General features: G+C 39.4%; 1 protein-coding gene across 3 annotated transcripts in view; it reads left to right on the top strand.

The window, feature by feature from the left end:
- Nucleotides 1–26,246, top strand: part of crtc1b (CREB regulated transcription coactivator 1b) — a 29,496-nt gene extending 3,250 nt beyond the window's left edge. Inside the window, exons 2-14 of one of the 3 annotated variants that reach the window (XM_058072669.2) lie at nucleotides 2,297–2,413; nucleotides 2,819–2,946; nucleotides 5,501–5,560; nucleotides 5,765–5,859; nucleotides 8,252–8,322; nucleotides 8,429–8,472; nucleotides 8,565–8,788; nucleotides 8,927–9,078; nucleotides 9,828–10,052; nucleotides 11,702–11,788; nucleotides 15,497–15,583; nucleotides 15,678–15,852; nucleotides 16,197–26,246. In XM_058072669.2, the coding sequence (XP_057928652.2) occupies nucleotides 2,297–2,413; nucleotides 2,819–2,946; nucleotides 5,501–5,560; nucleotides 5,765–5,859; nucleotides 8,252–8,322; nucleotides 8,429–8,472; nucleotides 8,565–8,788; nucleotides 8,927–9,078; nucleotides 9,828–10,052; nucleotides 11,702–11,788; nucleotides 15,497–15,583; nucleotides 15,678–15,852; nucleotides 16,197–16,408 (1,677 nt within the window). In that variant the 3' untranslated portion in view covers nucleotides 16,409–26,246. The remainder of the gene's footprint in view (nucleotides 1–2,296; nucleotides 2,414–2,818; nucleotides 2,947–5,500; nucleotides 5,561–5,764; nucleotides 5,860–8,251; nucleotides 8,323–8,428; nucleotides 8,473–8,564; nucleotides 8,789–8,926; nucleotides 9,079–9,827; nucleotides 10,053–11,701; nucleotides 11,789–15,496; nucleotides 15,584–15,677; nucleotides 15,853–16,196) is intronic. The other 2 variants (XM_058072672.2, XM_058072671.2) reach the window with 2 other exon arrangements.
- The last annotated feature ends 895 nt before the right edge of the window (nucleotides 26,247–27,141 follow it).

Here is a 27,141-nt window from a genome sequence, read left to right as displayed (position 1 = left end):
AACACATAAAGAAAAATGTACATATTCATTCCGCCCCGTCAGAAGTCTTCCGTTTTGTTCTGTGAACTTGCAGCATTTCTCCCATGCAGTAGTTTTTGGGGTTTGTTTGTGTTTTTTTTGCAGCATTTTTCTGTGATTGCAGTATTTTTAATTTCTATGTTGCATCTGCCTTATGGTACCTTTATTGTGTGTTTATGGTTTTGGATCATTTCTGTGTTTGGAGCCTTTGGAGGTTGCAGTGTGTTACAATGCAAATATGTATCATAAAAAAAAACTCTCATACAAAAGTTATATATATATATTTATTTTTTTAACATCTTAAATGTTAAAAAAATATTTCAGATCATCAAACAAATTCAAATATTAGTCACAACTGGCATGATGTGCTTCTTCATGTCAGGAAGCCACAGCCACAGCAGTTTTGGCTTACCTTTCCACTCTCTCCATCTGCAACCAAATGTCCTCTAATATTATGATTGATTGACAAGCCAATAGGAAGGTGGGCGGTACTTTTGAGTTCACAGCGGTTGCCTTCCTGCATCGAAAGCGGATACAAATGAGAAATAATTTCACGACACAATAGCCACGTATACATGGACACAAATATTTCAATTGCATTATTAATTAATCTTTGTATACACCTCATTCCGGAAGAAAAGTGCCAATCCGAATAACATATAATCGGATTCACAGGGGTGGAATATTCCTTTCCCCAATCCGATTGAGGTATCTTGAAAGTTGTTAGGGTGCGTTCGTCTTTGTCATGTTTTTCTTTTTCTATTGTTTATTGGCGGTTGGCAAATAAATTTCGGTGTGCATTACCGCAATTCCCAAGTCCAGTTTTTCTTTGAAAAGAAAATATATATCGATATAAAACATGTCCGGAGTTTAATTATAAAGATTAAGATTAAGATATGCTATCTTGAATGCCGAAAAATAATCTCACATCAGGCAACAATAATCAGAAACAGGGAGTACTGTCGCGCCTCTAGCACAACTCATCTCTGAATCGCTGACGTCACTTCCTGTTGGCCTTGCATTCAGCTCCCCCAGCACCAAAACACATTTACAGGAACACACTAATAATACCCTTACATTAACGAGACAATGTAAGGAAGTACTGCACACAACAGGAAGTACAAAAAAAAAACAGTAGGAACTTGAATAGCCCAATGCTATTCTCTTATCATGTCTTCGACTGTATATTGGCTAGTACGAATGTAAAGATGACTCTAGGGGTGTTATGTCACGTTTGTGAAAAGGTTTTCATACTCTAACTACAAAAAATATTTTATATCTAAATAGGAATCCTATTTTGCGGAACTTCACTTCTCAGCAATTAACTGCGGCAAACTTGAATGCCGAAAAATAATCTCACATCAGGCAAAAATTATCAGAAACACGGGGGAACTGTCGCGCCCAGTACACAGTACACAACAGGAAGTACCAAAAAAAACAGTAGGCACTTACCCAATACTCTTTTCATGTCTTCGACGGTATATTTGGTAGTGTAAAGGTAACTCTAGGGGTGTTATGTCACGTCTAGAGGTCTCTAACATTAAACAATATTTGGAAGTTTGTGAAAAGGTTTTCATGCTCTAACTACAAAAAAATATTTTATATCTAAATGGGAATTCTATTTTGCGGAACTTCACTTATCAGCAATTAACTGCGACAAACGAGGGATTTTTGTGTGTGGGGGGGTAGATTCAAGTCTCTAATTCACATGTCGTATGAAATTATTAGGATTTGCTTATGACTGAGAACACATTTCAGAAAATTGAAAAGGTTTTATACAGCTTTTTGTATTTTTGATGTATTTTGTGAAGTACTTCGACTCCACTTAAATGTAAATAATAACCATATTTGTCTGTTGTATTTGTGGAAATACTGTATTGAAGTGAGTGCAAACATTGATTCTGTAAACTAGATAGATCTGTGGTCTCCGTCAGACTTCTTTTGTGTTCCCATCCCTGACTTCATTCCATTGCATTTGTTTGTATTTTTATTATTATTATTATTATTATTATTAAATGAATGGCCATAGTGAATTAATGGGTCATCTCCGGTGTGTTGCATCCTAACGCTGCATTACGCCAGCAAGTCATTTCCATCCCCTCACATGAGTTTATTTGCTACGAAAGATTCTTGTGCCTGGTCTCGATCAGTTAATCACCGCATTAACTCGAACCCGCCGGGAAGTGGCAGGCATCGCTCATTTTTTTTGCATGACCTTTTTTCTGTGATCAGATCAGTCATGCGCTCATGCTGTCATGCAATTTTACTTTACTCACAGTTGCAGTTAAAGAAGACCCAGTATTTGCAACTAGGGCAGAATCGTGGACAGTACTATGGAGGCTCACTGCCCAATGTCAATCAGATTGGAAATGGCAACATTGACCTGCCTTTTCAGGTGAGCCCTTAGCCTTTCAGTACATTCTCACAGTAGATTGGACTTTCATAGTACATCTGGGTAGTACATCTTTTACGTAGATATGCAAATCCGGTTGCTTAGCCGGACCGGGGAGATCTTTAGGATCTTTATGGTTCAAAGGAATCAAGATGTTTGCATCAGTTCTACCCTGCACTTGGAATTTGGTTGCAATATAAATCAAAATCATTGCTTGTCATGGCTTTCCATTCTAAGATACATTTGCCAGCTCAAGCATCAGTACGGGGGGGCCCCCCATGGCTTGACTCATTTTGAAATGAACACATTTGCACCATTAATCCTGAGACCTTCCTTTGTACAAGAGTTGTTGTCGTGTGAGCGAGCTGTCGTGCTGCCTTCGGTGACCTATGAGTGTGTTCACTCTAGAATTCAGTGCTGGACACCAGTCGCACAACCAGGCACCATGGTTTGGTGGATCGCGTTTACCGTGATCGGAATCGCATCACGTCTCCCCACCGCCGACCCCTGTCAGTTGACAAACATGGACGCCAGATATCCTTTTTGCAGTTGGTGTATTGGCTTGAAATGTTGAGGTATTTCTATAGAGAAGGGGTCTCAAACTCAATTTACCTGGGGGCCACTGGAGCTAGGGTCTGGGCAAGGCTGGGCCGCATCAGGTTTTCCAACAAAAAAAAAACAAAGACGCATTTATTAAAAACAGAATTTTATATATATATATATATAAATAAAATAAAAAATAATAATAATAAAAAAACAGAAAAATATCCAAACAGTGCTTGTTTCCGATAAATAAAATAAAAGCTCTGATAAAACATTCCACTGTTCTCAAATATCTTAATTTTTATTTTTCTGCACAAAATAAGATGACAAATAAACAAATCAAGAATAAAGAAAATCAATCAGTAATAAATAAATATAATAATAATAATAAAACAGCAAATAATAAAAACTTAAGAAAGCACATATAGTTGGTGGTTAGACAAATTATTCTTTTCAGATTAAAATGAACAAAGCATTATTAGAGCCCTGTAGACATGACAAAACAAGACTATACACACATTTATACTTTTTTTAAATGTACAACATATTGCGCAACTGCAGGGTCTTGAGACACATGCTAACTCGCAAACTAGAGAGCTAGCGACCTAAACGGTAGCCTTCAAGTTATTTCCTTTCAACTTAAAAAAACAAAAACTTACCACTTCCACACGGATAGGGAGGATAACTATTAACAGTTATTTAACCTTTAACATGAACATGAATCAAACGGAATAATTTTTTCTGGGTACATGATACCATACAGCATCCATATCAAACTTGCGCGGGCCCCACTGACATTAAACTTTCATATCAAGGCGGGGGCCTCAAACTAGTGCCGCGTGTTTGAGACCCCTGCTATAGAGCATGGGTTTCCAAACCTTTTCCAGAGAGGGTCACATACTGAAAAATGAAGGGATGCAAACAGGCCGCATCTCAGCTTTGTGCTATAGCTGAAAAAGCGTTTAACGAGTATTAATGTTGGTCTTTGCTCTTGTTTTTTTGTGTTATAACCTTATTGTATTCTAATAATCTTCTTATAGCAAGTAAAAGATAACCTATTTGTCTTTAAGTCATCACTACCAAAGATGTATTTATACGTTTTTTCAACCCGTTTGCCCAAACGCAAACACATATAGAGGTGATGATGCAACTGCACAAGAGAAGAGATCATGTTTGGTGCAGTTTTAACACGTGCACACACACACAGTTCAGTTCCAAATGTGAAAATTGTAAGTAGTTGTCGGTGTTATATTTGTAAAATAATTATTTTCATTGTGTTGTATGTACTTATAAATATTTTGGCTAAATATACACGGCTAAATTAGTGTCAAAGTGAAAGCTATATTTCTATCTTTTCAGACAAAGAACTGATATTTTGCTGAAAAGTGACCAATGTTCTACTTCTGATTTCTAATGAACAGAAGAAGGTAGAAACCTTTTTTTTTTCTGATGAAAGATGAGAGTGTAATCTTTTCTTTTGGACTATACCACGTCTATATAGGCCATCTGGTGTGCCTTGAAAACTTTCAAAATCATCAAAAATGGTCGGTACCAAGAGGGATGGCTTTTGAAAAATGGCTGGGATTGAATTAGTTCATATTTCATTAGAATGAATATTTTAATATAAATAATATAAATATTTTATTAAATAATTTAATATTTTAATATTTTGACTTAATTTACATAAAGAAAATACAGCTCTTTTTTGCTCAGTTTTTGCTGTTTTTTAATTTTTTTTCAAGTATTTCAACTTTTGTTGTGTAATTATTCCCATAATATTTTCAAAATAATTTGCATAATAATATCATGTTTTCTGCAAAACAGATAAAAAACTTACCACTAATTCAATATTTTAATATAAATAATATAAATATTTGAAATATTTTATTAAATAATTTAATATTTTGACTTAATTTTCATTAAAAAAATACAGCTCTTTGTTTTCTATTTTTGCAGTTTTTTTTGTTTTTTTTAAGTATTTCAACTTTTGTTGTGTAATTATTCCCATAATATTTTCAAAATAATTTGCATAATATCATGTTTTCTGCAACCCAGATTTCAAAAAAATTACCACTGATTTAATTACTATTAAAACTTTTTATTAATCTTTAAATTTGACATTATTTTTTCCTCAAAATAAAACACTACTCTCTCTCAGCTGCAGACAGAACCTAATAAAATCATTAGGCTGAGGACGTGAGTTTGAATTAGCCCCATCAACTTTGTCATCATCATCATCGTTGGGTTTCTCTAACAAGACTGCAGATTACATTCAATAATTTAGAATATCAAAAATAGATTTGCCTCATTATTAATGTGACTGTTGCAACCCATTTGTTTCACTGCATCGACAGGGTAATGCTGAGCATTTCTATTTTTTACAATATCGCACGCTGACTCGAGCCTTATTTGTTACTGAAACCCCACTTATATATAAAATTGTGTTATTGATTAGTTCAATTTTGTTTAACGAGCCGAGAGGCACGAAAATTAAGCTCTGGCCAATTTTTCATCCCTTTTCTTTATTAGCCTTAACTCGATTCACATCGACAGCTGCCCCTACAGCTCAGTTTACCTCTCCCCACCACCGGACACAAGCTGGAGAAGGTAAGGTCTACCCTTTTGACATTTTTCCACAATCTAACCCACGAGAAACATGTCTTGCTGAAATGAAATTACAGTACATGAAACTCACAGAAGATGCGTTATGGGCAATATATATTTTTGTAACTGAATAATCCTGTTCAAAATACGCTTTGTTGCAATAAAGAATTTAAGAACCCTTTAAATGACATCTCATTTCTCATACAGGACAAATTCAGATTCCGCCTTACACCAGAGCGCCATGAATCCTAAACCCCAAGAGGTGTTTGCTGGTGGATCACAGGAGCTTCAGCCTAAACGAGGTAACGAACTTGCAAAGATGCAAAGCTACTTCTATGTCGGTGGCGGCTTAGCCTGTCCCAGCTGTCTTCGGGCGAGAGGCGGGGTACACCGTGGACTGGTGGCCAGCCAGCCAACCAATCCCAGGGCACGTATAGACAAACACCCATTCACACTCACATTCATACCTATGGACAATTTGGAGTGGCTAATTAACCTAGCATGTTTTTGGAATGTGGGAGGAAACCGGAGTACCCGGAGAAAACCCACGCATGCACGGGGAGAACATGCAAACTCCACACAGAGATGGTGTGTGGAATTGAACACGGGTTTCCTAGCTGTGGGGCCTGTGCGCTAACCACTAGACCGCCGTGCAACCCAGTGAACAAACATTCATTCATTCATTTTCTCCTGCTTTTCCTCACAAGGGTCACGGGGGGTGCTGGAACCTATCCCAGCTGTCTTTTTTTGGCGAAAGGCGGGGTACACCCTGGACTGGTGGCCAGCCAATCACAGGGCACATATAGACAAACAACCATTCACACTCACATTCATACCTATGGACAATTTGGAGTGGCTAATTAACCTAGCATGTTTTTGGAATGTGGGGGGAAACCAGAGTACCCGGAGAAAACCCACGCATGCACAGGGAGAACATGCAAACTCCACACAGAGATGGCTGAGGATGGAATTGAACACGGGTTTCCTAGCTGTGGGGCCTGTGCGCTAACCACAGCCCATTTAAATGCAGCCCATTTATAAAACTGAATACATTTTTTTTTTCGCTGTGAGTAATATTAAGTCTTTTTATGGCCACATCCATTATTCACTTTTTTCGCCATTTACCAGGAATTGCAGGAATCTCCGGTACTCTATTTGAGCAGGTGCAGGTCTCATTTGTAAATATTGATACAGTTGGAATGATGCGGCTCGTTGCTTCGACACGCTGCTTCTGTATTTAGTAGCTTCCTCCACGGGAGTGAAATCTCTGAATGGGAGCTGACTCGAGGTGATGTAGATGGGCCGATCAATAATTCATTGAATATCCGCTGATCGTGTGTGTGTGTGTGTGTGTGTGTGTGAAACCCAAATTGGTTGGCATCCAACCAGTCTGCCTGGTGGTCACCTTGCTATTTATAGGCTCCTCAGAATCATGTGCTCAGCACCGTATTCTGCCTGACTGGCGGGGATATTGATGACTCATTTCTTGCCCTGATGTGAATCGTTATGCATTTTGTCGTAGCAAGCAATTTTTTTTTTTTTTTTTGGGTAAATATATGAAACATTACAGTGCATTTCTTACATCAATCACAATATAACTTTCCATTATTTACATTTCTATTCAACTATCTGATCACAAGCCCAAAAGAAGTAGGATGAAGCAAAAGCTTATAAATGCCTCCCCCTTTTTGCAAGATATAATCATGTTTTTTTTGTTTTTTTTATTTTATTTGGGCAAATATATGAAACATAACAGTGCATTTCTTACATCAATCAAAATATAACTTTCCATTATTTACATTTGTATTCAGCTATCTGATCACAAGCCAAAAAGGAGTAGGCTGAAGCAAAAGCTTATAAATGCCTACCCCTTTTTGCAAGATATAATCATGTTTTTTTTGTTGTTTTTTTTATTTTATTTGGGCAAATATATGAAACATTACAGTGCATTTGTTACATCAATCAAAATATAACCTTCCATTATTTACATTTGTATTCAACTATATGATCAAAAGCCGAAAAGGAGTAGGCTGAAGCAAAAGCTTTTAAATGCCTACCTTTTTGCAAGATATAATCATGTTCATGCCACAGTCTTGTTTCCCCTGTTATTATCATTGTAATATTATTATTATTATTGTTATTATCATTTTGTTATAATTCATTCATTCATTTTCTACCGCTTTTTCCTCACGAGGGTCGCGGGGGTGCTGGAGCCTATCCCAGCCGCCTTTGGGCGAGAGGCGGGGCACACCCCTGACTGGTGGCCAGCCAATCACAGGGCACATATAGACAAACAACCATTCACACTCACATTCATACCTATGGACAATTTGGAGTGGCTAATTAACCTAGCATGTTTTTGGAATGTGGGAGGAAACCGGAGTACCCGGAGAAAACCCACGCATGCACGGGGAGAACATGCAAACTCCACACAGAGATGGCCCAGGGTGGAATTGAGCCCTGGTTTCCTAGCTGTGAGGTCTGCGCGCTAACCACTAGGCCACCGTGCCACCCTATTATTATTGTTATTATTGTCACCATTATTATATTCATCATTAATATTACCATTTTCATCATTATAGTTGTAACAATTTTTGTATTTTTTTAAAGCCCTACCTTGAGGTTTTTAGACGTGCTTTTTAAGTTTGTGTGTTTTTGGCTGACTAATTAGTAACGCTGCTTACTACTTACTAGTGCCTGGGACGGAGAGCCCGGAGACGAATGCTGACAAGGAAGCCCAGAAGCAGCTATGGAACGACGAGAAGGTACTGAGGGACGAGGGAAGGGCTGCATACTTTTTTGTTAGTTTGGTGTCACATGTATGTATACAAAGCTTTTAGATTGGAGGGTTGAGGTTTGCCTTGCCTGCAGGGGGACTCGCCAAACCCCAACACATGTGATGTCCCGGGAATCAAGTGAGTGTCTTAAATTGTATTTATTGAGTGAAGTATGAATGCTTTCTCGCTTTTTAATAACTGATTCAAAAATGTTCTTCTTTTCTTTCTAGTATATTCCCATCACCAGACCAGGAATTGAATCCGTCGGTGCTGCCCGCTGCACACAACACAGGCGGCTCATTGCCTGATCTTACCAATATACAGTTCCCTCCCCCGCTGTCCACTCCACTAGACCCCGAAGACACGGTTTCCTTCCCGCCTCTCAGCTCGTCCAACAGCACAGGCAGCCTGACCACCAACCTCACTCACCTGGGCATCAGTGCGGCCAGCCATGGTAACACTAAAAAAAATCATAAAATTGAAAGTCACACTTTTTGGTAATGTGAATGAGCATATAAATAAATCAGATTAAAAAAAAAATAATCCGAATTCGATTTTGGCTGTACTCTTAACTTGGTTTTCTTTCCCCCAGGAATCCCGACTTCCCCTCAACCCAACATGACTGTAACAGAACAGCGCCGGCAGCCTCCTGTTGTGCCGCTTACTCTCACCACTGACCTCCATCTTCAGAAATCCACTCAGCAGCTGTCGCCCACCCTCTCCTCACCCGTTAACATGACGCAGGTGATGTTTTTACGTTTCACACCCCAGTGCCGTTCAATTTTTACTTTACTAAATCCAATTTTACATAAGCCACGTTTACATAATACATGAGGAGTTTTTCCTTTTTCTGAATGGAATCTTTCCGAATTATTCATTCATTCATTTTCTACCGCCTATCCCAGCTGTCTTCGGGCGAGAGGCTTGGGTACACCCTGGACTGGTGGCCAGCCAATCACAACGCACATATAGACAAACAACCATTCACACTCACATTCATACCTATGGACAATTTGGAGTCGCTAATTAACCTAGCATGTTTTTGGAATGTGGGAGGAAACCGGGGTATCCGGAGAAAACCCACGCATGCACGGAGAGAACATGCAAACTCCACACAGAGATGGTCGAGGATGGAATTGAACTCTGGTTTCCTAGCTGTGAAGCCTGTGTGCTAACCACCCGGCCGCTGTGCAGCCCTGGTTCAGTATATTTTTCATCAAAATAGTAGTCATGCTAAAATGTTGTGTTGCTGCTGGATGTTCACAGTATCCCAGTGATACTGTCGTGGGGGTGCTGGAGCCTATCCCAGCTGTCTTCGGGCGAGAGGCGGGGTACATCCTGGAACTGGTGGCCAGCCAATCACAGGGCACATATAGACAAACAACCATTCACACTCACATTCATACCTGTCGCCAATTAACGTAGCATGTTGCTCCTGCTAATTAGGTGCAACTATTCCTGAATGACTTTGTTGTATGTGCTTCTCCTTTTAGGTGTTGCCAACGCAACAACTGACCCTGGAGCAGCAGCTTGCCCAGTTCCCACTTTTTAACCAGCTCACAGCTCAGGTCCAGGCACAGCTGCTCAGCGACCTGCAGAAGCAGACGCCGCAGGGCATTCAGCTCATCACCCTGCCGACTCCTCCCTCCACCGGTACAGTCCCCGCCACCGCCAGCAGCCCCTCCCCAGACAGCCAGACCTCGGCCAGCATCAGCTCGGTAAGACAACAGGAAGTCGCATATAAAGCCAGCAAACAGACGCAATATTTTCATAGCATTATCCCACACAGGAAGGATGATTGAGGTTGTTATTATGGGCTTGCGGGCTTGCTCAGTAATGCAAGCCCCATAGACTGCTGCTTAGGTGCTAGCATGGTAGGCGTTAGCATGTTAGCATTTAAGCTAATTTACTCGTGTCTCAAGACAAATACACACATGGCTTGATGTAGGGATGTTATAGGACCACTTTGGTTCTTTCTAAACTTGAGGCCCTCTTGCTAGGTGCTAGCATGATGACTGTTAGCCTGTTAGCATTTTAGCTAGTTTACTCATGTCTAAAGGCAAATACACACATGGCATGATGTAGGGATGTTATAGGACCACTTTGGTTCTTTCTAAACTTGAGGCCCTCTTGCTAGGTGCTAGCATGATGACTGTTAGCATGTTAGCATTTTAGCTAGTTTACTCATGTCTAAAGGCAAATACACACATGCCATGCTGTAGCGAGGTTATACGACAACCTTGGCACTTTTGTAAACTTGAGGCTCTCTTGCTAGGTGCTAGCATGATGACTGTTAGCATGTTAGCATTTTAGCTAATTTACTCTTGTCTAAAGGCAAATACACATGTGGCATGATGTGGGGACACTATGGGACTGCCCCAAACTTTTCGGGACCCGAGGCTGTCTTGCTAGGTGCTAGCATGGTAACCGTTAGCATTTAAGCTAATTTACTCATGTCTAAAGGCAAACAGACACATGACATGATGTGGGGACAATATGGGACTGCATCAACCTTTTCGATACTTGAGGCTTTCTTGCTTGGTGCTAGCACGGTAGCCGTTGGCACACCGGGCCCGAGGTTCACAGCACAGGTGGCAAGTCCATCAAAATTCCAGCGGGAATTTTCTAGTTATATCTTAATCTTCCCTTTTTTGTGCGCGTAATGCGGCCAAAACCGCAAGAAGGACCCCCGTTCAAAAATGGGCCACTAGATTAGATACACCTGTTCTATTTTTAGAACAGCCACATTCCAGGGAAAACGGGAATTTACAGACTTTTCACAGCCTTGTAGCTCAGCCATACGGCCACGTAGAAATGTGATTGACGGCTCATTTTTGAGATAAACTTCTCAACTCTCCCTGTGGCTAAATGCTAATTGCTAGCATGTTAGCATTTAAGCTAATTCACTCATGTCTTAAGGCAAATACACACATGGCATGATGTACGAAGGTTATAGGACAACCTTGGCACTTTCTAAACTTGAGGCCCTCTAGCATGATGACTGTTAGCATGTTAGCATTTTAGCTAATTTACTCATTTCTAAAGGCAAATAGACACATGGCATGATGTGGGGACACTATTGGACTGCATCAACCTTTTCGGTACTTGAGGCTGTCTTGCTAGGTGCTAGCACGGTAGCCCGAGGTTCACAACACAGGTGGCAAGCCCATCAAAATTTCCCGCGGGAATTTTCTAGTTGTAAAATTTATATTTTTCGAGAGTGCAGAAAGACTTGGGATCAATTTATTAGTGAGCATTCCATGACTGGGAATGAGTTGGATGCCACCTCAACTCCCCGTCCTTTTTGATATTTTGTTATTTGACCGGCATGGAGCCTCGTGCTCGCTAACCCTCTTCCCTCCAACAGTACCGCAATCAGACTGGCTCACCAGCCACTCAGTCTCCAACCTCCCCAGTCTCCAATCAAGGCTTCTCCCCCGGCAGCTCTCCTCAAGTAAGAGCCCACCCACCAAGCCAGCTGCTTTTTGGGGAAGGGCTTTGTTCCTGGGGGGGAAGCTAATTCTCGATAGGCTGCTTTTCATCTCTTGCATCAGCCATTCACCCGCCCGTGCTGTGTCAGCTGCATTTCCTCCTCACCATTGTCACTGTTCACTGTGCATGACATGATATACAATTTCTTGATGGCGGTCTTGTCCCTTTGACTTCCTTAAAGAGTCGTACATTGTTATTTGTTCCACGCCGTGAGCTGTGTTATAGCAACTCTGTTGAACCCAGTTCTCTATTACATCTGCTGTTTACATACACATAAATAACATCGTCAGCGTCACCATAAAACATTTGGTACACAGATTAGGGATTTTACATGTGTTTTTATAATACACTTCACTCTCTCACAGCAGACGGGCGATAAATAGCGAAGCAACTTTGACACAAATTGGAAAATGAAGTTGAGAAAGGACGAAAGAGCACAGACACTCCCGAGTTCCCATGGACTTATACCATCACACCACGATGTCGACTGTTCTTCTGGTCATGCTTCTTTCATTATACACTCCTGATTTAAAATTGAAGGTCAGCTGACAAACTGCAAGAATTCAAGAAACAATACAAGCAGTTGATGTTTGCTAAATCCAAGGATGAAGAGTCTTGAACCAGTCATGATGTGCTATATATATCACTATATTGACACTTACTATGGTACCCATTATGGCATTGGATGCTCATATCACCGAGTACTTTGGTACATGGTGCATTATTAAAAAAAACAAACCCTTAAACTGTATTATGGAAAGCAGGAAGTGGACAAATGTAACAGTTACTGGTTGTAAAAGTACCAGATGGAGGGGTAGGATTTAATAAGATTTGCTTCTTCCTACTCCTTTTGGACATGTGGAACTGGGAACTGATTTGAAAAAAATTATAAAAACAAAAAAAAACTTAAATTATATTAGGAAAGCAGGAAGTGAACAAATGTAACAGTTACTGATTGTAAAAGTACCAGATGGAGGGGTAGGATTTAATAAGCTTTGCTTCTTCCTACTCCTTTTGGACATGTGGAACTGTGAACTGATTTGACAAAAATAATAACAAATAAAAAAAACCCAAAAACCTTAAACTATATTAGGAAAGCAGGAAGTGAACAAATGTAACGGTTACTGATTGTAAAAGTACCAGATGGAGGGGTAGGATTTAATAAGCTTTGCTTCTTCCTACTCCTTTTGGACGTGTGGAACTGGGAACTGATTTGACAAAAATAAATAAATTAAAATTATAAAAAAAAAAACTAAACTATATTAGGAAAGCAGGAAGTGAACAAATGTAACAGTTAGTGATTGTAAAAGTACCAGATGGAGGGGTAGGATTTAATAAGCTTTGCTTCTTCCTTCTCCTTTTGGACATGTGGAACTGTGAACTGATTATGTGATGCATTCAAGTGTAATCTGATGCATGTTCAAATGAAATAAAAGCATTACCATTACCAATTTACATTTAGCACTGTTTGGTCCTGAGGAGGTTCTAAGTAGAGCTTCAAAATGCTCTAATTGGAGGTGGAAAAAAGTCAACAATTTATTGCAAACAACCATTAACTGAGCAAACGTTTAAGACCATAGCTCCTAAAAACAAAGCCCCTTAAAATAAAAATAAGGTTCTCAAAAAAGGACTTAGTAATGCGCACCGTTCTTGAATGTTACTTCAAGTGGTGAAGATGGCTTCATGGAGGGCATCTGCTTCTGTTGTCATTCATCCTCAATATGGATTTAAATCAGGGGAACATGCAGGATGGCCTCATTTTTGGTCCTTTTAAAAGCCATCTGATGGTTTATTGGACCGCACTCGGCACCTCGGGATTGTCCCGTGATCTTTTAAGAAATTTCAAATGACTATTTTTGTCCATCCCAACAATGTTCTCCCATCCCAGCAATGGCGCGCTACGAGAGACCAAGCCGACCTCGTTCAAAGAGAGAAAGCTTTTTTTGTCTTTGCCATCAATAGATCATGACAATGTGCATACCTGACAGAAAATTATATTTAATCCCCATTTTTATTTATTTATTGGATTGGGGCTTGCAGGAAAACTGCACTTTTTGGGGAATTTTCCCGTTAATCCACAATCCTTATGTGAGACATCAACTTACCAACTTACCAAAATACCAAAATACCAAATAAATAAAAGTTATCATGAATGTACCAGTTACTCCACAATTACAGCATGTATATAAAACCATGAAACCTTGTGCAAAATGTAAATCCTTGCAATTTTTCAACTGGTGTTAACATTTTGAACAGGAGTGTATATTTTCCCAGGTGAAATTCCAGTATTTGTCATCCAGGGTTGGGGTCTCAATCAACTTTTTGTTTCTACCAGGATATCAGCCATAAAGTATATTATAAAAACATATATAAAAACATGCTAGGTTAATTAGCGACTCCAAATTGTCCATAGGTATGAATGTGAGTGTGAATGGTTGTTTGTCTATATGTGCCCTGTGATTGGCTGGCCACCAGTCCAGGGTGTACCCCGCCTCTCGCCCAAAGACAGCTGGGATAGGCTCCAGCACCCCCACGACAGTATCACTCGGATACTGTGAACATCCAGCAGCAACACAACATTTTGGCATGACTACTATTTTGATGAAAAATATACTGAACCAGGGCAGCACAGCTAGGAGACCAGGGTTCAATTCCACCCTCGGCCATCTCTGTGTGGAGTTTGCATGTTCTCCCCGTGCATGCGTGGGTTTTCTCCGGGTACTCGGGTTTCCTCCCACATTCCAAAAACATGCTAGGTTAATTAGCCACTCCAAATTGTCCATAGGTATGAATGTGAGTGTGAATGGTTGTTTGTCTATATGTGCCCTGGGATTGGCTGGCCACCAGTCCAGGGTGGACCCCCTTCTCTCGACCGCCCTCTGCGACCCTTGTGAGGATAAGCGATAGAAAATGAATGAATGCTCTTCCACTCTGGGGGCGGGCGTAGATAATAGACAGTCGGTCAAAACCCCCTCCTGTTTTCTGATTGGTCACTTGAAACTATTACACATTCACTTAGTGGGAAGCACCGATTCTTTCTGCAACGTCCTATTATTTGCTCTCTGGCAGACCGGGTGCTTTATAATGTGTTTATGAGTGAGTGTAAACAGGTTGTGCTTTTCATAGGAAATGAAAGAACCGCGTCACGCTAATGAAAGACCGCCATTTTAAATCCGCTATGCTGCACTGTTGTCGCCTGATTGAATAATATTTTACAGAAGCGTATGGTCCTTATTGGTTTTGACTGATGTGCTACACACGATGATCGGGGGTAGTGATCCTTTTTGTTAGATACTGGAATTTCCCTAAGTCAAATGTCTGTGTTTAAGTCATGAAGAGGCTTTCAGAGGTCAGCGCGTCGCAGTTCATCATAATTGCACCTCTCATCTTATCTCCGCCTCAATTTATACTCAATCGTTATTATCCGATCCCAGGACACCATCTGTTCATTGTTTTCCTTTTGGAAAAATCCTACTGCTGACGGGGCCTCCTCATGAGCATCACCGCTTTTGTCACTGCTCACTCTGATGGTTGTGAATTGACCTTTTTGCTTTTCGTTTTCTGTTGCTTTTGGTGTCTTGCTTATAGGCCAGGATACATTTCCACCCAAACTAATTTCAGTTTTGAGTTTTAATCCACATTCTGCTCTGTTTTGATATTTTTATTCCAGCACATTCCCGTGGTGGGCAGCATATTTGGTGACTCTTTCTACGATCAGCAGGTGGCCTCCAGGCAGACCAATGCTCTCTCTCACCAGGTGACGGCAGTAAAGAGTTTTACTGTCATTTTAGATTTAGGCTCTGAACTGATTCATTGCACCCCCCCCCCCACCCCACCTTTTTTCCCCCTAGTTGGAGCAGTTCAACATGATCGAGAACCCCATCAGTTCCACCAACCTGTACACACAGTGCTCTACCCTCAACTATACTCAAGCCGCCATGATGGGTCTGAGCGGGAGCAGCCTACAAGACTCCCAGCAGCTGGGCTACAGTAGCCATGGCAACATTCCCAACATTATCTTAACTGGTAAGTCAGGCACTTATTTCTCTTTCCCAGTGCTTCTCAATTATTTTCTGTCGCCCCCCCCCCCCCCCCCTTGTATGAAATACTTACCCCCCCGGTCCCCCTAAGTCCGGTTCTAGGGGCTTAGGGGACCCCACCCGGTCCCCTAAGTCCGGTTCTAGGGGCTTAGGGGACCCCACCCGGTCCCCCAAGTCCGGTTCTAGGGGCTTAGGGGACCCCACCCGGTCCCCCTAAGTCCGGTTCTAGGGGCTTAGGGTATGGATTTGATCAAACAAGCAAAGGTGTTTCGTCTCCCCGCTTGACGCCGCATCCACACCCACTTGTCTCTTTGATGCGACACATTCCAGTCACAGGTGAGTCTCCGCCGAGCCTCTCCAAAGAGCTCACCAGTTCGCTGGCGGGCGTTGGCGACGTCAGCTTTGACGCAGACTCTCAGTTCCCCCTGGATGAGCTCAAAATCGACCCCCTCACCCTGGACGGGCTGCACATGCTCAACGACCCCGACATGGTGCTAGCCGACCCCGCCACCGAAGACACGTTCAGGATGGATAGGCTGTGACGCCACACGCCGACTGAGCGCGGCGGCGAGCAACAACAAGACAAACACTGTAACTTGTGAAAGGAGAATGAGAGCGAGAGAGCGAGAGAGCGAGAGAGCGAGAGAGCGAGAGAGAGACCAAAGGCAGGCTCGAACCCTCTCCCTCGTTGCATGGCCATCCAGCAGTCCGACCTCAGTCCTCGACTCCGTGTGAAAGCCCGATTGACACAATGAAGACAGCAGGGATAAGGACCGTCCTGTGGCATTCCGGGGAATGGCCTTGCTGTCCTTTTAAAGAGATTGGCCGCTCAGCGCTTTTTGCTAGCACGGCTGTGTTTACAGTGTACCATTTAAATACCACCATATATATTCCAAAAATGCACATTTCTTTTCATATCCACTTGAATATGTTTTTCTTTATATTTGCTTGTAGCAGGAAGCTGCAGAGACATTGAACTGTAGGTATCAAACCGGCCATGTTAAAGGGAAAAAAAAAAAAAAAGTTGCAGGTTTTCCTGCCTGCATTAAAACAAATCGGGTAGTCTTGCAAAACAACAGCTGTCACACTCAAAGCTTTATTTTGGACAACCAAAATTATTATTATTTTTTTTCATCATGCACTGTATGTTTTGATGTTGTGTATGTGTGTGTTGATGTGTTCTGTTTTATTTATGTGCTCAAAATATTTATATTCAATTTCATACGTTTGATGCCAAAATGCTTTCAGAAGGCATAGTGTAAAATTTGCACTGTTTTATTTATGAATTACCAATGTATTTATTTTTCCACTTGTATCTGTTGTATCTCGTTTTAACGAAGGAGTGCAAAACCTCCCCATATAGTTGCTCTTCAGTGTTCGATGTGCCATACTCATTGCTGCAACCCGCAAGTGACATTTGAAATCCTACCTAGTGCTGAAAAAAAATGCAGGGTTGTTGGATTATTTTATTTTATTGTTTATTTATTTATTTTTTTGATGATCAGGTATTACTACTGAACTGGAAAGCATAATTTAATTTTACGCGAACATCACCAGACTGGTCCTTCTATAAGGAAGGAAGCAGTCATTTTGATTTTTTTTTAAAACCGGCAAACGCTCAAATCTTGAAATCTTTTTTGACGTCGTCACTGTGAAATCACCTGATTTTGCCTTACGTGAGTATTCTACTGTTACGTGTCTTTTTTCCTAACTTCTTGTGTAACATTTTCTTGTATTTTTAGAGAGGCATCTTTTTTTTTGTTCTGTCCTATTTGTTGATTCTGTTGTCTGACAAATCAATGTACTGTATTTTTGTAGCGGTACATTTTCTAACCAAATTATTGATGTTTTATAAAGTGGGTGGAGGATTTAAAAAAAAAAAAAAAAAATCTTAATTATGGTGTTAAATGCGGAGGAGCGCAAATATGGGGAGGCTTTTTGCTCCTTGTGGAAGGGAAGCTCTAACAAAAAGCTGTTTTAACATTTCCGCAGGAGGCAAACCAAATCACGCCTCCCTTATATGGGTGTGTTCATACTAATGTGCAATTCCTACAACATATTTATATTACCTATATTCTTCACATAAGGGAACGTGGTCAGAAAATAGATATATTTAGCATATTTAGATGATGAAATGTCATTTTTCACAAGTTGCAACCAACCTGAATGGGCACTAAATCAATCAGGGATGTAGCAGAGTATAAAAATTGTTTACAGATGTTCCAAACAAATGTTTACAAAAAGCTTCTCCGGTAACATCAGTTCACACTTGATCCAGATTCAGCCGAAAACAACCCCTTTGGTGGCCTTTTTGTCAGAGTTTCCCTCAGAGATGCTTTATTGCTCTGTGTGATGTGGAAAGCTATATTGTAACGTGCGTGTGTATACAGATGATGATCATTTGTGCTTAATTGTTTGGGATGGAGTCCCGGCTCCGTTGAGTGGGGACTCCATATTTTGGCCGCTGCCGACTTTTTAACTGTCGAGTTTCAGAAGCGTCGGTCTGCTGTAACGTCGCCATCCAAACTTCTTCTTTGCTTGACGTGTGGTTCCTATGCAAGCGAAACTAAAACGTAAGGCTTAAAGGAAAAATCCACTCAGGGGTTCCCGCGTGTAGTCCTGTAGAGCTTTTTTACCAGACAGTAAACACAAATCACTTATCTTATATCCCAGACTACCTTTAGTCGTGTCCCGATACAACTTTTTCCCTTCCGATACGACACTGATATCAGCACAAATCATTCATGAAGCGGAATCTTTTTTCACGTCCATCGACGTTAGCATGTTTTTGGGTTAACGATGACGATTTTCGCAAAAATATTGCCTCTGTTAATTGACATTTTTTGGTTGGCATACAATACGGCAAGTGTCTTGTCCATGTTATTGATACACTCTGTGATTACAACTGTTTTGTTTGTTTCTTTTTTAAATCACAAAAATGTCCTTGCTAGCATTTTTAGCTTGCTAACAAAATGGCGGTTGACTGTCAAAACGCTTTTTTTGAATTGTTTTACATGCATAAAACAATTCTAAATGAAAGCGATAAGTGCTAAAAGAACATTTGAGGTTACTTTTTTTTAATCACAAAAATGTCCTTGCTAGCATTTTTAGCTTGCTAACAAAATGGCGGTTGACTGTCAAAACATTTTTTTTTATAGTTTTACATGCATAAAACAATTCTAAATGAAAGCGATAAGTGCTAAAAGAAGATTTAAGGTTACTTTTACCAGGAATGATTCCTTTTTTATTGCCTCTGTTAATTGACATTTTTTGGTTAGCATACAATACGGCAAGTGTCTTGTCCATGTTATTGATACACTCTGTGATTTCAACTGTTTTGTTTGTTTTTTTTTAATCACAAAAATGTCCTTGCTAGCATTTTTAGCTTGCTAACAAAATGGCGGTTGACTGTCAAAACACTTTTTTTAAAAATAGTTTTACATGCATAAAACAATTCTAAATGAAAGCGGTAAGTGCTAAAAGAACATTTGAGGTTACTTTTTTTAATCACAAAAATGTCCTTGCTAGCATTTTTAGCTTGCTAACAAAATGGCGGTTGACAAAACACTTTTTTTATAGTTTCACATGCATAAAACAATTCTAAATGATAGCGAGAAGTGCTAAAAGAACATTTGAGGTTACTTTTTTTTTAAATCACAAAAATGTCCTTGCTAGCATTTTTAGCTATCTAACAAAATGGCGGTTGACTGTCAAAACACTTTTTTTTTATAGTTTTACATGCATAAAACAATTCAAAATGAAAGCGAGAAGTGCTAAAAGGACATTTGAGGTTACTTTTACTAGGAATGTTTCATTTTTTATTTATTATTTTATTTTATTATTATTTTTTACAGCGTATGAATGTCCACTATGTTTAGCGTCCTTGTGGCCTGTTGCATGTGTATTTACTACTGCTACCACTAGAGGGTGTTGTATACTCAATTGAGAGATACAGACGTGTAGCCGGCTAAATACACAGTCCTGATTGGCAAAGAGAGAAGCCGCCCATTGTATTCTGCGTTCTGATTGGCTGTAGACATTGTCAATCTCTTTCCAGGACTGCCTGTTTTAGTTACATGGATGCTAGCCGCTAGCAACCATGCACACTATCCAGCCAAACGGCGCCAGGACAAGCCACGATTTAGAGGTTCAAATCTCGTAAGTTGATCGTTAAATTCAAACAACATTTGAACTTTGAGAATATTTAAACACGAGGGGAAAGTGAAAATGTTAATGGCTATCTGCGGAAAGATTATGGTGAGGCGTTTAAGAGCATTAAGCATATATAGTTTGTCCAAAAATATAATTGGCTATATCGCGGATTCCACATATTGTGAGCTATTTCTGGGAGCATACCCTGCGATACACGAGGGAACACTGTACGTGGGTCAATTATATCTTTAGTTTTGACTCGGTGTTAAATCCAGAGGCACTTTTTCTCAAATTAAAATCTGCTCAAACTTTTTTTAATATATGAATGATATATATGAATGATATATCAAATTAAAGTTGTAATTAATCAGATTAATCTTGATTTGACATTTCAAAATTTTGCAGGATTCCAACTTTTAGCTTCATTGAAGAAGTGATTGTCCCCAAATTATCCAAATGGAAATGAAAAATCCAAATGGATTAATTAAAAAAAACACAATATCACATCGCGTCTTTGGGAACATTTCCGTCAAAATTCACGTCTTCAATTAAGTTAAAGCTAACCTTAAATGTTCATATGCATTTAGAATTGTGTTATGCATGTACAATGATAGTAATGTTTTGTGTTTACATTGTTGGAACGCTATGAATTGGATTTATTGGAAAAATTAATTCAGTTAATCAGACCTTCTGGAACGGATTAATGACACTATACAAGCTTTCACTGTACTTTTCTTTTAATAGTGTGGAGTGATAGAAAAGGCTTGATCACGTGGTATTATTCAAACGGAGAACAATAGCAACAGTAGGTATTAACACCCAACGTGATTAATCGCTTGGGCCCAACACGGACCATGTTGGTAGGAACCAGACACAAACACTTAATGGTTTGGTCCTCAAAGTTGATGCGTGTGGAAAATCTTTTCCCTAAAACACAAAGATAATACATCTGCTTTCATGGGTGACTAAGGAAGTATTCACGTTTAAATTAAACAATTGAATACCAAAATAGTAATTTTTGTAGTTCCAAATGTGCTACTGTACCATAATTTCATTAAACTGTTATTCTAGCAAGGCTGCACGGCGGGCGAGTGGTTAGCGCGCAGACCTCACAGCTAGGAAACCAGGGTTCAATTCCACCCTCGGCCATCTCTATGTGGAGTTTGCATGTTCTCCCCGTGCATGCGTGGGTTTTCTCCGGGTACTCCGGTTTCCTCCCACATTCCAAAAACATGCTAGGTTAATTAGCCACTCCAAATTGTCCATAGGTATGAATGTGAGTGTGAATGGTTGTTTGTCTATATGTGCCCTGGGATTGGCTGGCCACCAGTCCAGGGTGTACCTCGCCCGAAGACAGCTGGGATAGGCTCCAGCACCCCCGCGACCCTCGTGAGGATAAGCGGTAGAAAATGGATGAATGAATGAGTTCTCCTCCTATTTTGTGTGGAAGTGGTGACTTTTTGGCTTCTTATTTTGTCTTTCCCCACCCTCGGCCATCTCTGTGTGGAGTTTGCATGTTCTCCCCGTGCATGCGTGGCTTTTCTCCGGGTACTCCGGTTTCCTCCCACATTCCAAAAACATGCTAGGTTAATTGGCCACTCCAAATTGTCCATAGGTATGAATGTGAGTGTGAATGGTTGTTTGTCTATATGTGCCCAATAGGCAACTTCCTCTGCTTCAAACTTGACTTAAATGAAAAGATTTGTGATGAAATTCCGGATTAGGCCATGTTGAGAAACCCTGAGCAGGATTTTTCCTTTAAGCCAACAAATGTTCTTTGTAGGTGAAGTCATGTTTTTCATTCAAACGTAAAAAAAAAAAAAAAAAAACGGAACAGGGACAGCCTTTTGGAACGTTACTGTAATTTTTTGTCTGTCATCATTGTACCTTTGTACATAAACGCTGTAACTGAAAAGGAAATGCATGAAAACCGGGACGGTTCACACCTCTAAACGAAAGGCCTTGCTTTAGCGCCACAGGATGTGGGTTCGGTGTAACATGTCGCTGTCGCAAAGTTCTCGAGGGATGCATGTCGGGGTGCGACGCTTGACTCTTGTTTCCTGTTTTAGTGACTCTGTTACCTCCCAAGTCTGTATACTACTACTTCATGACTTATCATAAAAGAATGTATTAATCGTGGCAGTATCTCCTGGGTCGCCAAAAACGTTCTTTTGTCGTCCTGTTACGCGCTTTCTCTTCCTTGCTGCGTAGCACCAAGCACCACCGCATACCAGCGCGTTGTCTCTTCGGGCTCGTCTGGGAAGAGATGGCGGTTTGGTACGTGGACTGTTTTTTTATTTTTTTTTATTTTATTTTATTTTTATTTGCGTTCGTGGACCTGAAGCTTCTGTGTTCCTGTCAGCTGCATGACCTGATGCACATTGAGAAGATTACTGTCCCGTGTAAGCTATCACTATTTGCTCTAGCTATGCTCAAGTGACTTTTTTTTTAGACATCAGATATGATTGTTTAATTTTTTTTAATTTATTTTTTTGGTTTGTTTTTCTTGTACTGTTGCCTATCATGTCAAGTGTTTTTTTTATTTTTATTTTTTTTGCCTTCATGGACCTGAAGCTTCTGTGTTCCTGTCAGCTGCATGACCTGATGCACATTGAGAAGATTAGTGTCCCGTGTAAGCTATCACTATTTGCTCTAGCTATGCTCAAGTGACTTTTTTTTTTTAGACATCAGATGTGATTTTTTTTTGTTTGTTTTTCTTGTGCTGTTGCCTATCATGTCAAGTGTTTTTTGTTTATTTTTGTATTATTTTTTTAAATATGTTTGTTCCTTATATGTTTTTGTGCAACGTTTAGTCCTCTAGTTGCTTCGCACTTTATTTGTGACTTCCCGGCTTTTGAACCGGGACTAATTTGCCTGATTTGAATGCTGACTGTTTTACACCAGATGTATACTCCGGAAATATTTTCATGTGAAAGAAAAGATGAAATCTCTATTTTCCTTTTTTGTAAACTATATTTAGTTTTTTGTTTTTGTTTTGTTTTTTTGTCTGTGAAGATTTTAGGGGATGCAAATATCGAAAGGGCTTACTTTGGTGCAGCTTGTACTCTTGTGTTGCAAAGGAACATCATTCCGAATGTAATTCTTGTTAGTCGTTTAAACTTCCCTCCGCATGCGCAAAAAAAAATTTGATTATGTTGTACGAAAAAAATAGTACAGTCGTCCCTTTCCACTTTTTACGCTTTGAATTTTGTGCTTCAACTCTATCACAGTTTTAAATAACTCTAAAAATGAATCTTTCATGGGTGAATATGACCTTTTATTAATCAAAACATATGCATATTGACGCAAATGTTATGTATTTTTGCTTAAATTAAGCATTTTAAAAGCATAAAAATGGCTAAATGAACTAAAATACACATGATGCATTCAAAGACCTTGATGAAATGTAGTTTTTTTTCAATGGTCAGAGCTGTCAGTAATGTTACTGTAAAGCTCGGTAAGACACACAAGAATCAGACTTTTATTGCACAGCAGGTACAATAAAAAAAACAAAACACGACCGTCACTCACAAAAAGCTGAAACTCAACTCTGAACCTGTGATGTCATTTCCTGTCCGCCTCTTTTTAGGGTTTGCTAGGCTAGGGAACACATTTATAGCAAGACACACAAAAACACGAGTCTTCATGGCTTATTTACTTTTATTCTGTCGACTATATCGGGTAATACAAGTGTAAAGGTGACTATAGGGGTGTTATTTTATGTTTAGAGGGCTCTAATGTTAAACGTATTTAGATTGTATCCCTATGAAAAAATAAAAATAAGAAAAATATGAAAACTCACCTATCACGATCGGGTCTGGAACCAGTTCACCGTGATAAACAAAGGAGTACTGTACTGCAAACCTGTCAACATTCATGTTTGAAAATGACGGGATATTCGATTCCCAACAAATAGTCGGGAAAGAAAAGGGCGGAATACCGGAGCTTTGACAGCTATGCTGCAAACTAACGATAAATTTAGCGGAACATTTCTGCTTCACGAGAGCACGCTTTATATGAGAATAACTTTACAAGTGTAAAGGTGACTATAGGGGTGTTATTTTATGTTTAGAGGGCTCTAATAATAAACGTATTTAGATGCTATCCCTATGAAAAAAATAAAAATAAGGAATCATACGATGGGGTCTGGGACCAGTTCACCGTGATAAATAATCAAAAGCACGCTTTATATGAGAATAACTTTGCTACACAAGATGCTTTCTGCGGTTGGACTTGTTCGAAACGGTTTTATTGTGTCTTAGACATCGAAGGAAAACACGATTGAATAACGTGCAACACAAGTTTGGCAGCTAATACAACTTTAACTGACGTAAGGAATATGGAAAACAACTTGTTATATTCTTTTACTTTCCAGGGGGAGAAAGCTTTATTAGCTTTATTCTGGCCATGTATGAATTTTTGCAATATTTTGATGCTTGTGGTGAAAATGTGATGATCCCAAATGCAAACTAAACTATTTAGCACAGGGGTGTCCAAAGGATGCAGGGAAACCACAGTCCGACGTAGGCTACCAAACGTCCTGTTTTTTGTCTGTTATTGGTGACAAAGCAAATCAGTGTAATATCTAATAGCATATCTCGGAAATAATTCATTTCAGTTTTTGTTAAGTAAACAAAACAAAAAAATGGCCACTGAGCCACACATTGGACACCCCAGATTTAGCACAACATGCAGTCATTTTGCTTGAAAAGTTCATATAAGGAGGGGTGTCCAAACTTTTGGGACGTTTATGGTAAAATCTAAGAATAGGGGGGGTCGCTTTTAGGTTTTACATTCTGTAAGCCAACCCATATTAAAAAAAAAAATATTAGAATAATATTTTGACTTTATACTTGTAATATCACACCTTTTTCCCCAACCTAATTTTCCAAAAATTACAACTTTATCCTTGATTTTATTCATGAAATATGCTCATAAAACAGCCCGCATCTCAGCTAAATGTATTCAAATAATATTTTGACTTTATACTTGTAATATCACACCTTTTTCCCCAACCTAATTTTCCAAAAATTACAACTTTATTCCTGATTTTATTCATGATATTGCAAAAACATGCAGAAATTCTAGTGAAAATTAAATAGTTTCTCATAGCATGATATGCTCATAAAACAGCCTGTATCTCAGCTGAATTTATTGAAATTATATTTTGACTTTATACTTGTAATATCACACCTTTTTCCCCAACCTAATTTTCCAAAAATTACTACTTTATTCATGATATTGCAAAAAATTGCAGAAATTTTAGTGAAAATTAAATAGTTTCTCATAGCATGATATGCTCAAAAAAACAGCCCGCATCTCAGCTGAATTTATTCGAATAATATTTTGACTTTATACTTGTAATATCACACCTTTTTCCCCAACCTAATTTTCCAAAAATTACAACTTTATTCTTGATTTTATTCATAATATTGCAGAAATTATAGTGAAAATTAAATAGTTTCTCATAGCATGATATGCTCAAAAAACAGCCCGCATCTCAGCTGAATTTATTCAAATAACATTTTGACTTTATACTTGTAATATCACACTTTTTTCCCCAACCTAATTTTCCAAAAATTACATTATTCTTGATTTTATTAATAATATTGCAAAAACTATTGCACAAAAATAAATAAAATAAATAAATAAAAAATAAATAAATATTATTCAAATCAAAATCAATTTTTTTTCTCATAGTATGATATTATACTCATAAAATATTTTGTCAAAATTACAATTTATTTATATGAATATTATGACTTTAAATGACTGCTCTTATTTCCCCATTTTTCTTGTTTAAATGTGTCAAGAGCTGATAAAAAAAAAAAAACTGTTCACAAACAGCCCCCGGACCAAACTTTGGACACCCCCTGATATAGTGAAACCCGTCTCAGACTGAAGAAAACAGCCGAGTGTTCTCAAGACGTATTCTTCAGTTAGTCCTCATCATCACCAGTTTGTTTTAGGTCTGAATTCAAAGCTCCCTTTAATTACACACGTTTTTTCTCAAGAACTGTACAGTTCATTGAAAAGTGGACGAGGCGTCAGAAAACACAACGTTTAAGTTCCTCTTCAAGCTTATAGTGGGAATAGCATTTTATCACTGTTGTCCTGTAAGTCGTAGTGAAAGATCTGTAGGTATTTATTTGATGCCATGTGATTCTCCTAATGTGAACGTTTATCAACTGAAAGAAAAATGTCAATTAAATCTGAATGTGGATGACACATGACCTCTAAACATAGTCTTCATTTGCTGTCATCTTCATTCATTCATTCATTTTCTAACGCTTATCCTCACGAGTGTTGCAGGGGCTGCTGGAGCCTATCCCAGCAGTCTTCAGGCGAGATATGGGGTACACTCTATATAGATACGTATGTAGACAAACAACCATTCACACTCTCATTCATACCTATGGACAATTTGGAGTCGCTAATTAACCTAGCATGTTTTTGGAATGTGGGAGGAAACCGGAGTACCCGGAGAAAACCCACGCATGCACGGGGAGAACACAGAAACGGCAGAGGATGGAATTGAACTCGGGTCTCCTAGCTGTGAAGCCCGTGTGCTAACCACCCATCTGCTGTGCAGCCCTGGTTCAGTATGTTTTTCATCAAAATAGTAGTCATGCCAAAATGTCGTGTTGCTGCTGGATGTTCACAGTATCCGAGTGATACTGTCGTGGGGGTGCTGGAGCCTATCCCAGCAGTTTTCAGGCGAGATATGGGGTATACTCTATATAGATATATAGACAAATATACGTCTGTCGCAAAATGTACCGGTGCGTTCAAAGATTGCTTAACACGGTACAAAACCAAAAAAATATTATCAGTGAAGTATAAGCATATAAACATACACACTGTATATACTTCATGTTTTACTTGTATTATCACACATTTATAAATGATTAGCAACTTATTGTGAATTTCTGACTAAAAGTTAGCAGGGTTTGGAATGGAGATCCCACCTGAGATGTTTGGAGAGGGGTCCGTCGTGATCTGGGGTGTGCTCTTTCATTCAATGGAACAACGGATCTTCAGGTGGTGCAGGGTCGTCAAACGGTGGTCGGTTCCTTCACTTTAATTGTTTGTATAGTGCTTTTTTGTCACACTTTACCGTCTT

This window comes from Doryrhamphus excisus, linkage group LG4 (assembly GCF_037039965.1).
Source record: "Doryrhamphus excisus strain RoL-2023G ecotype Guam linkage group LG4, RoL_Dexc_Guam_v1.1, whole genome shotgun sequence".
NCBI lineage: Eukaryota > Metazoa > Chordata > Actinopteri > Syngnathiformes > Syngnathidae > Doryrhamphus > Doryrhamphus excisus.
Note: the sequence above shows the minus strand (reverse complement) of the source record. Positions and strands in the feature narration are given on the sequence as shown.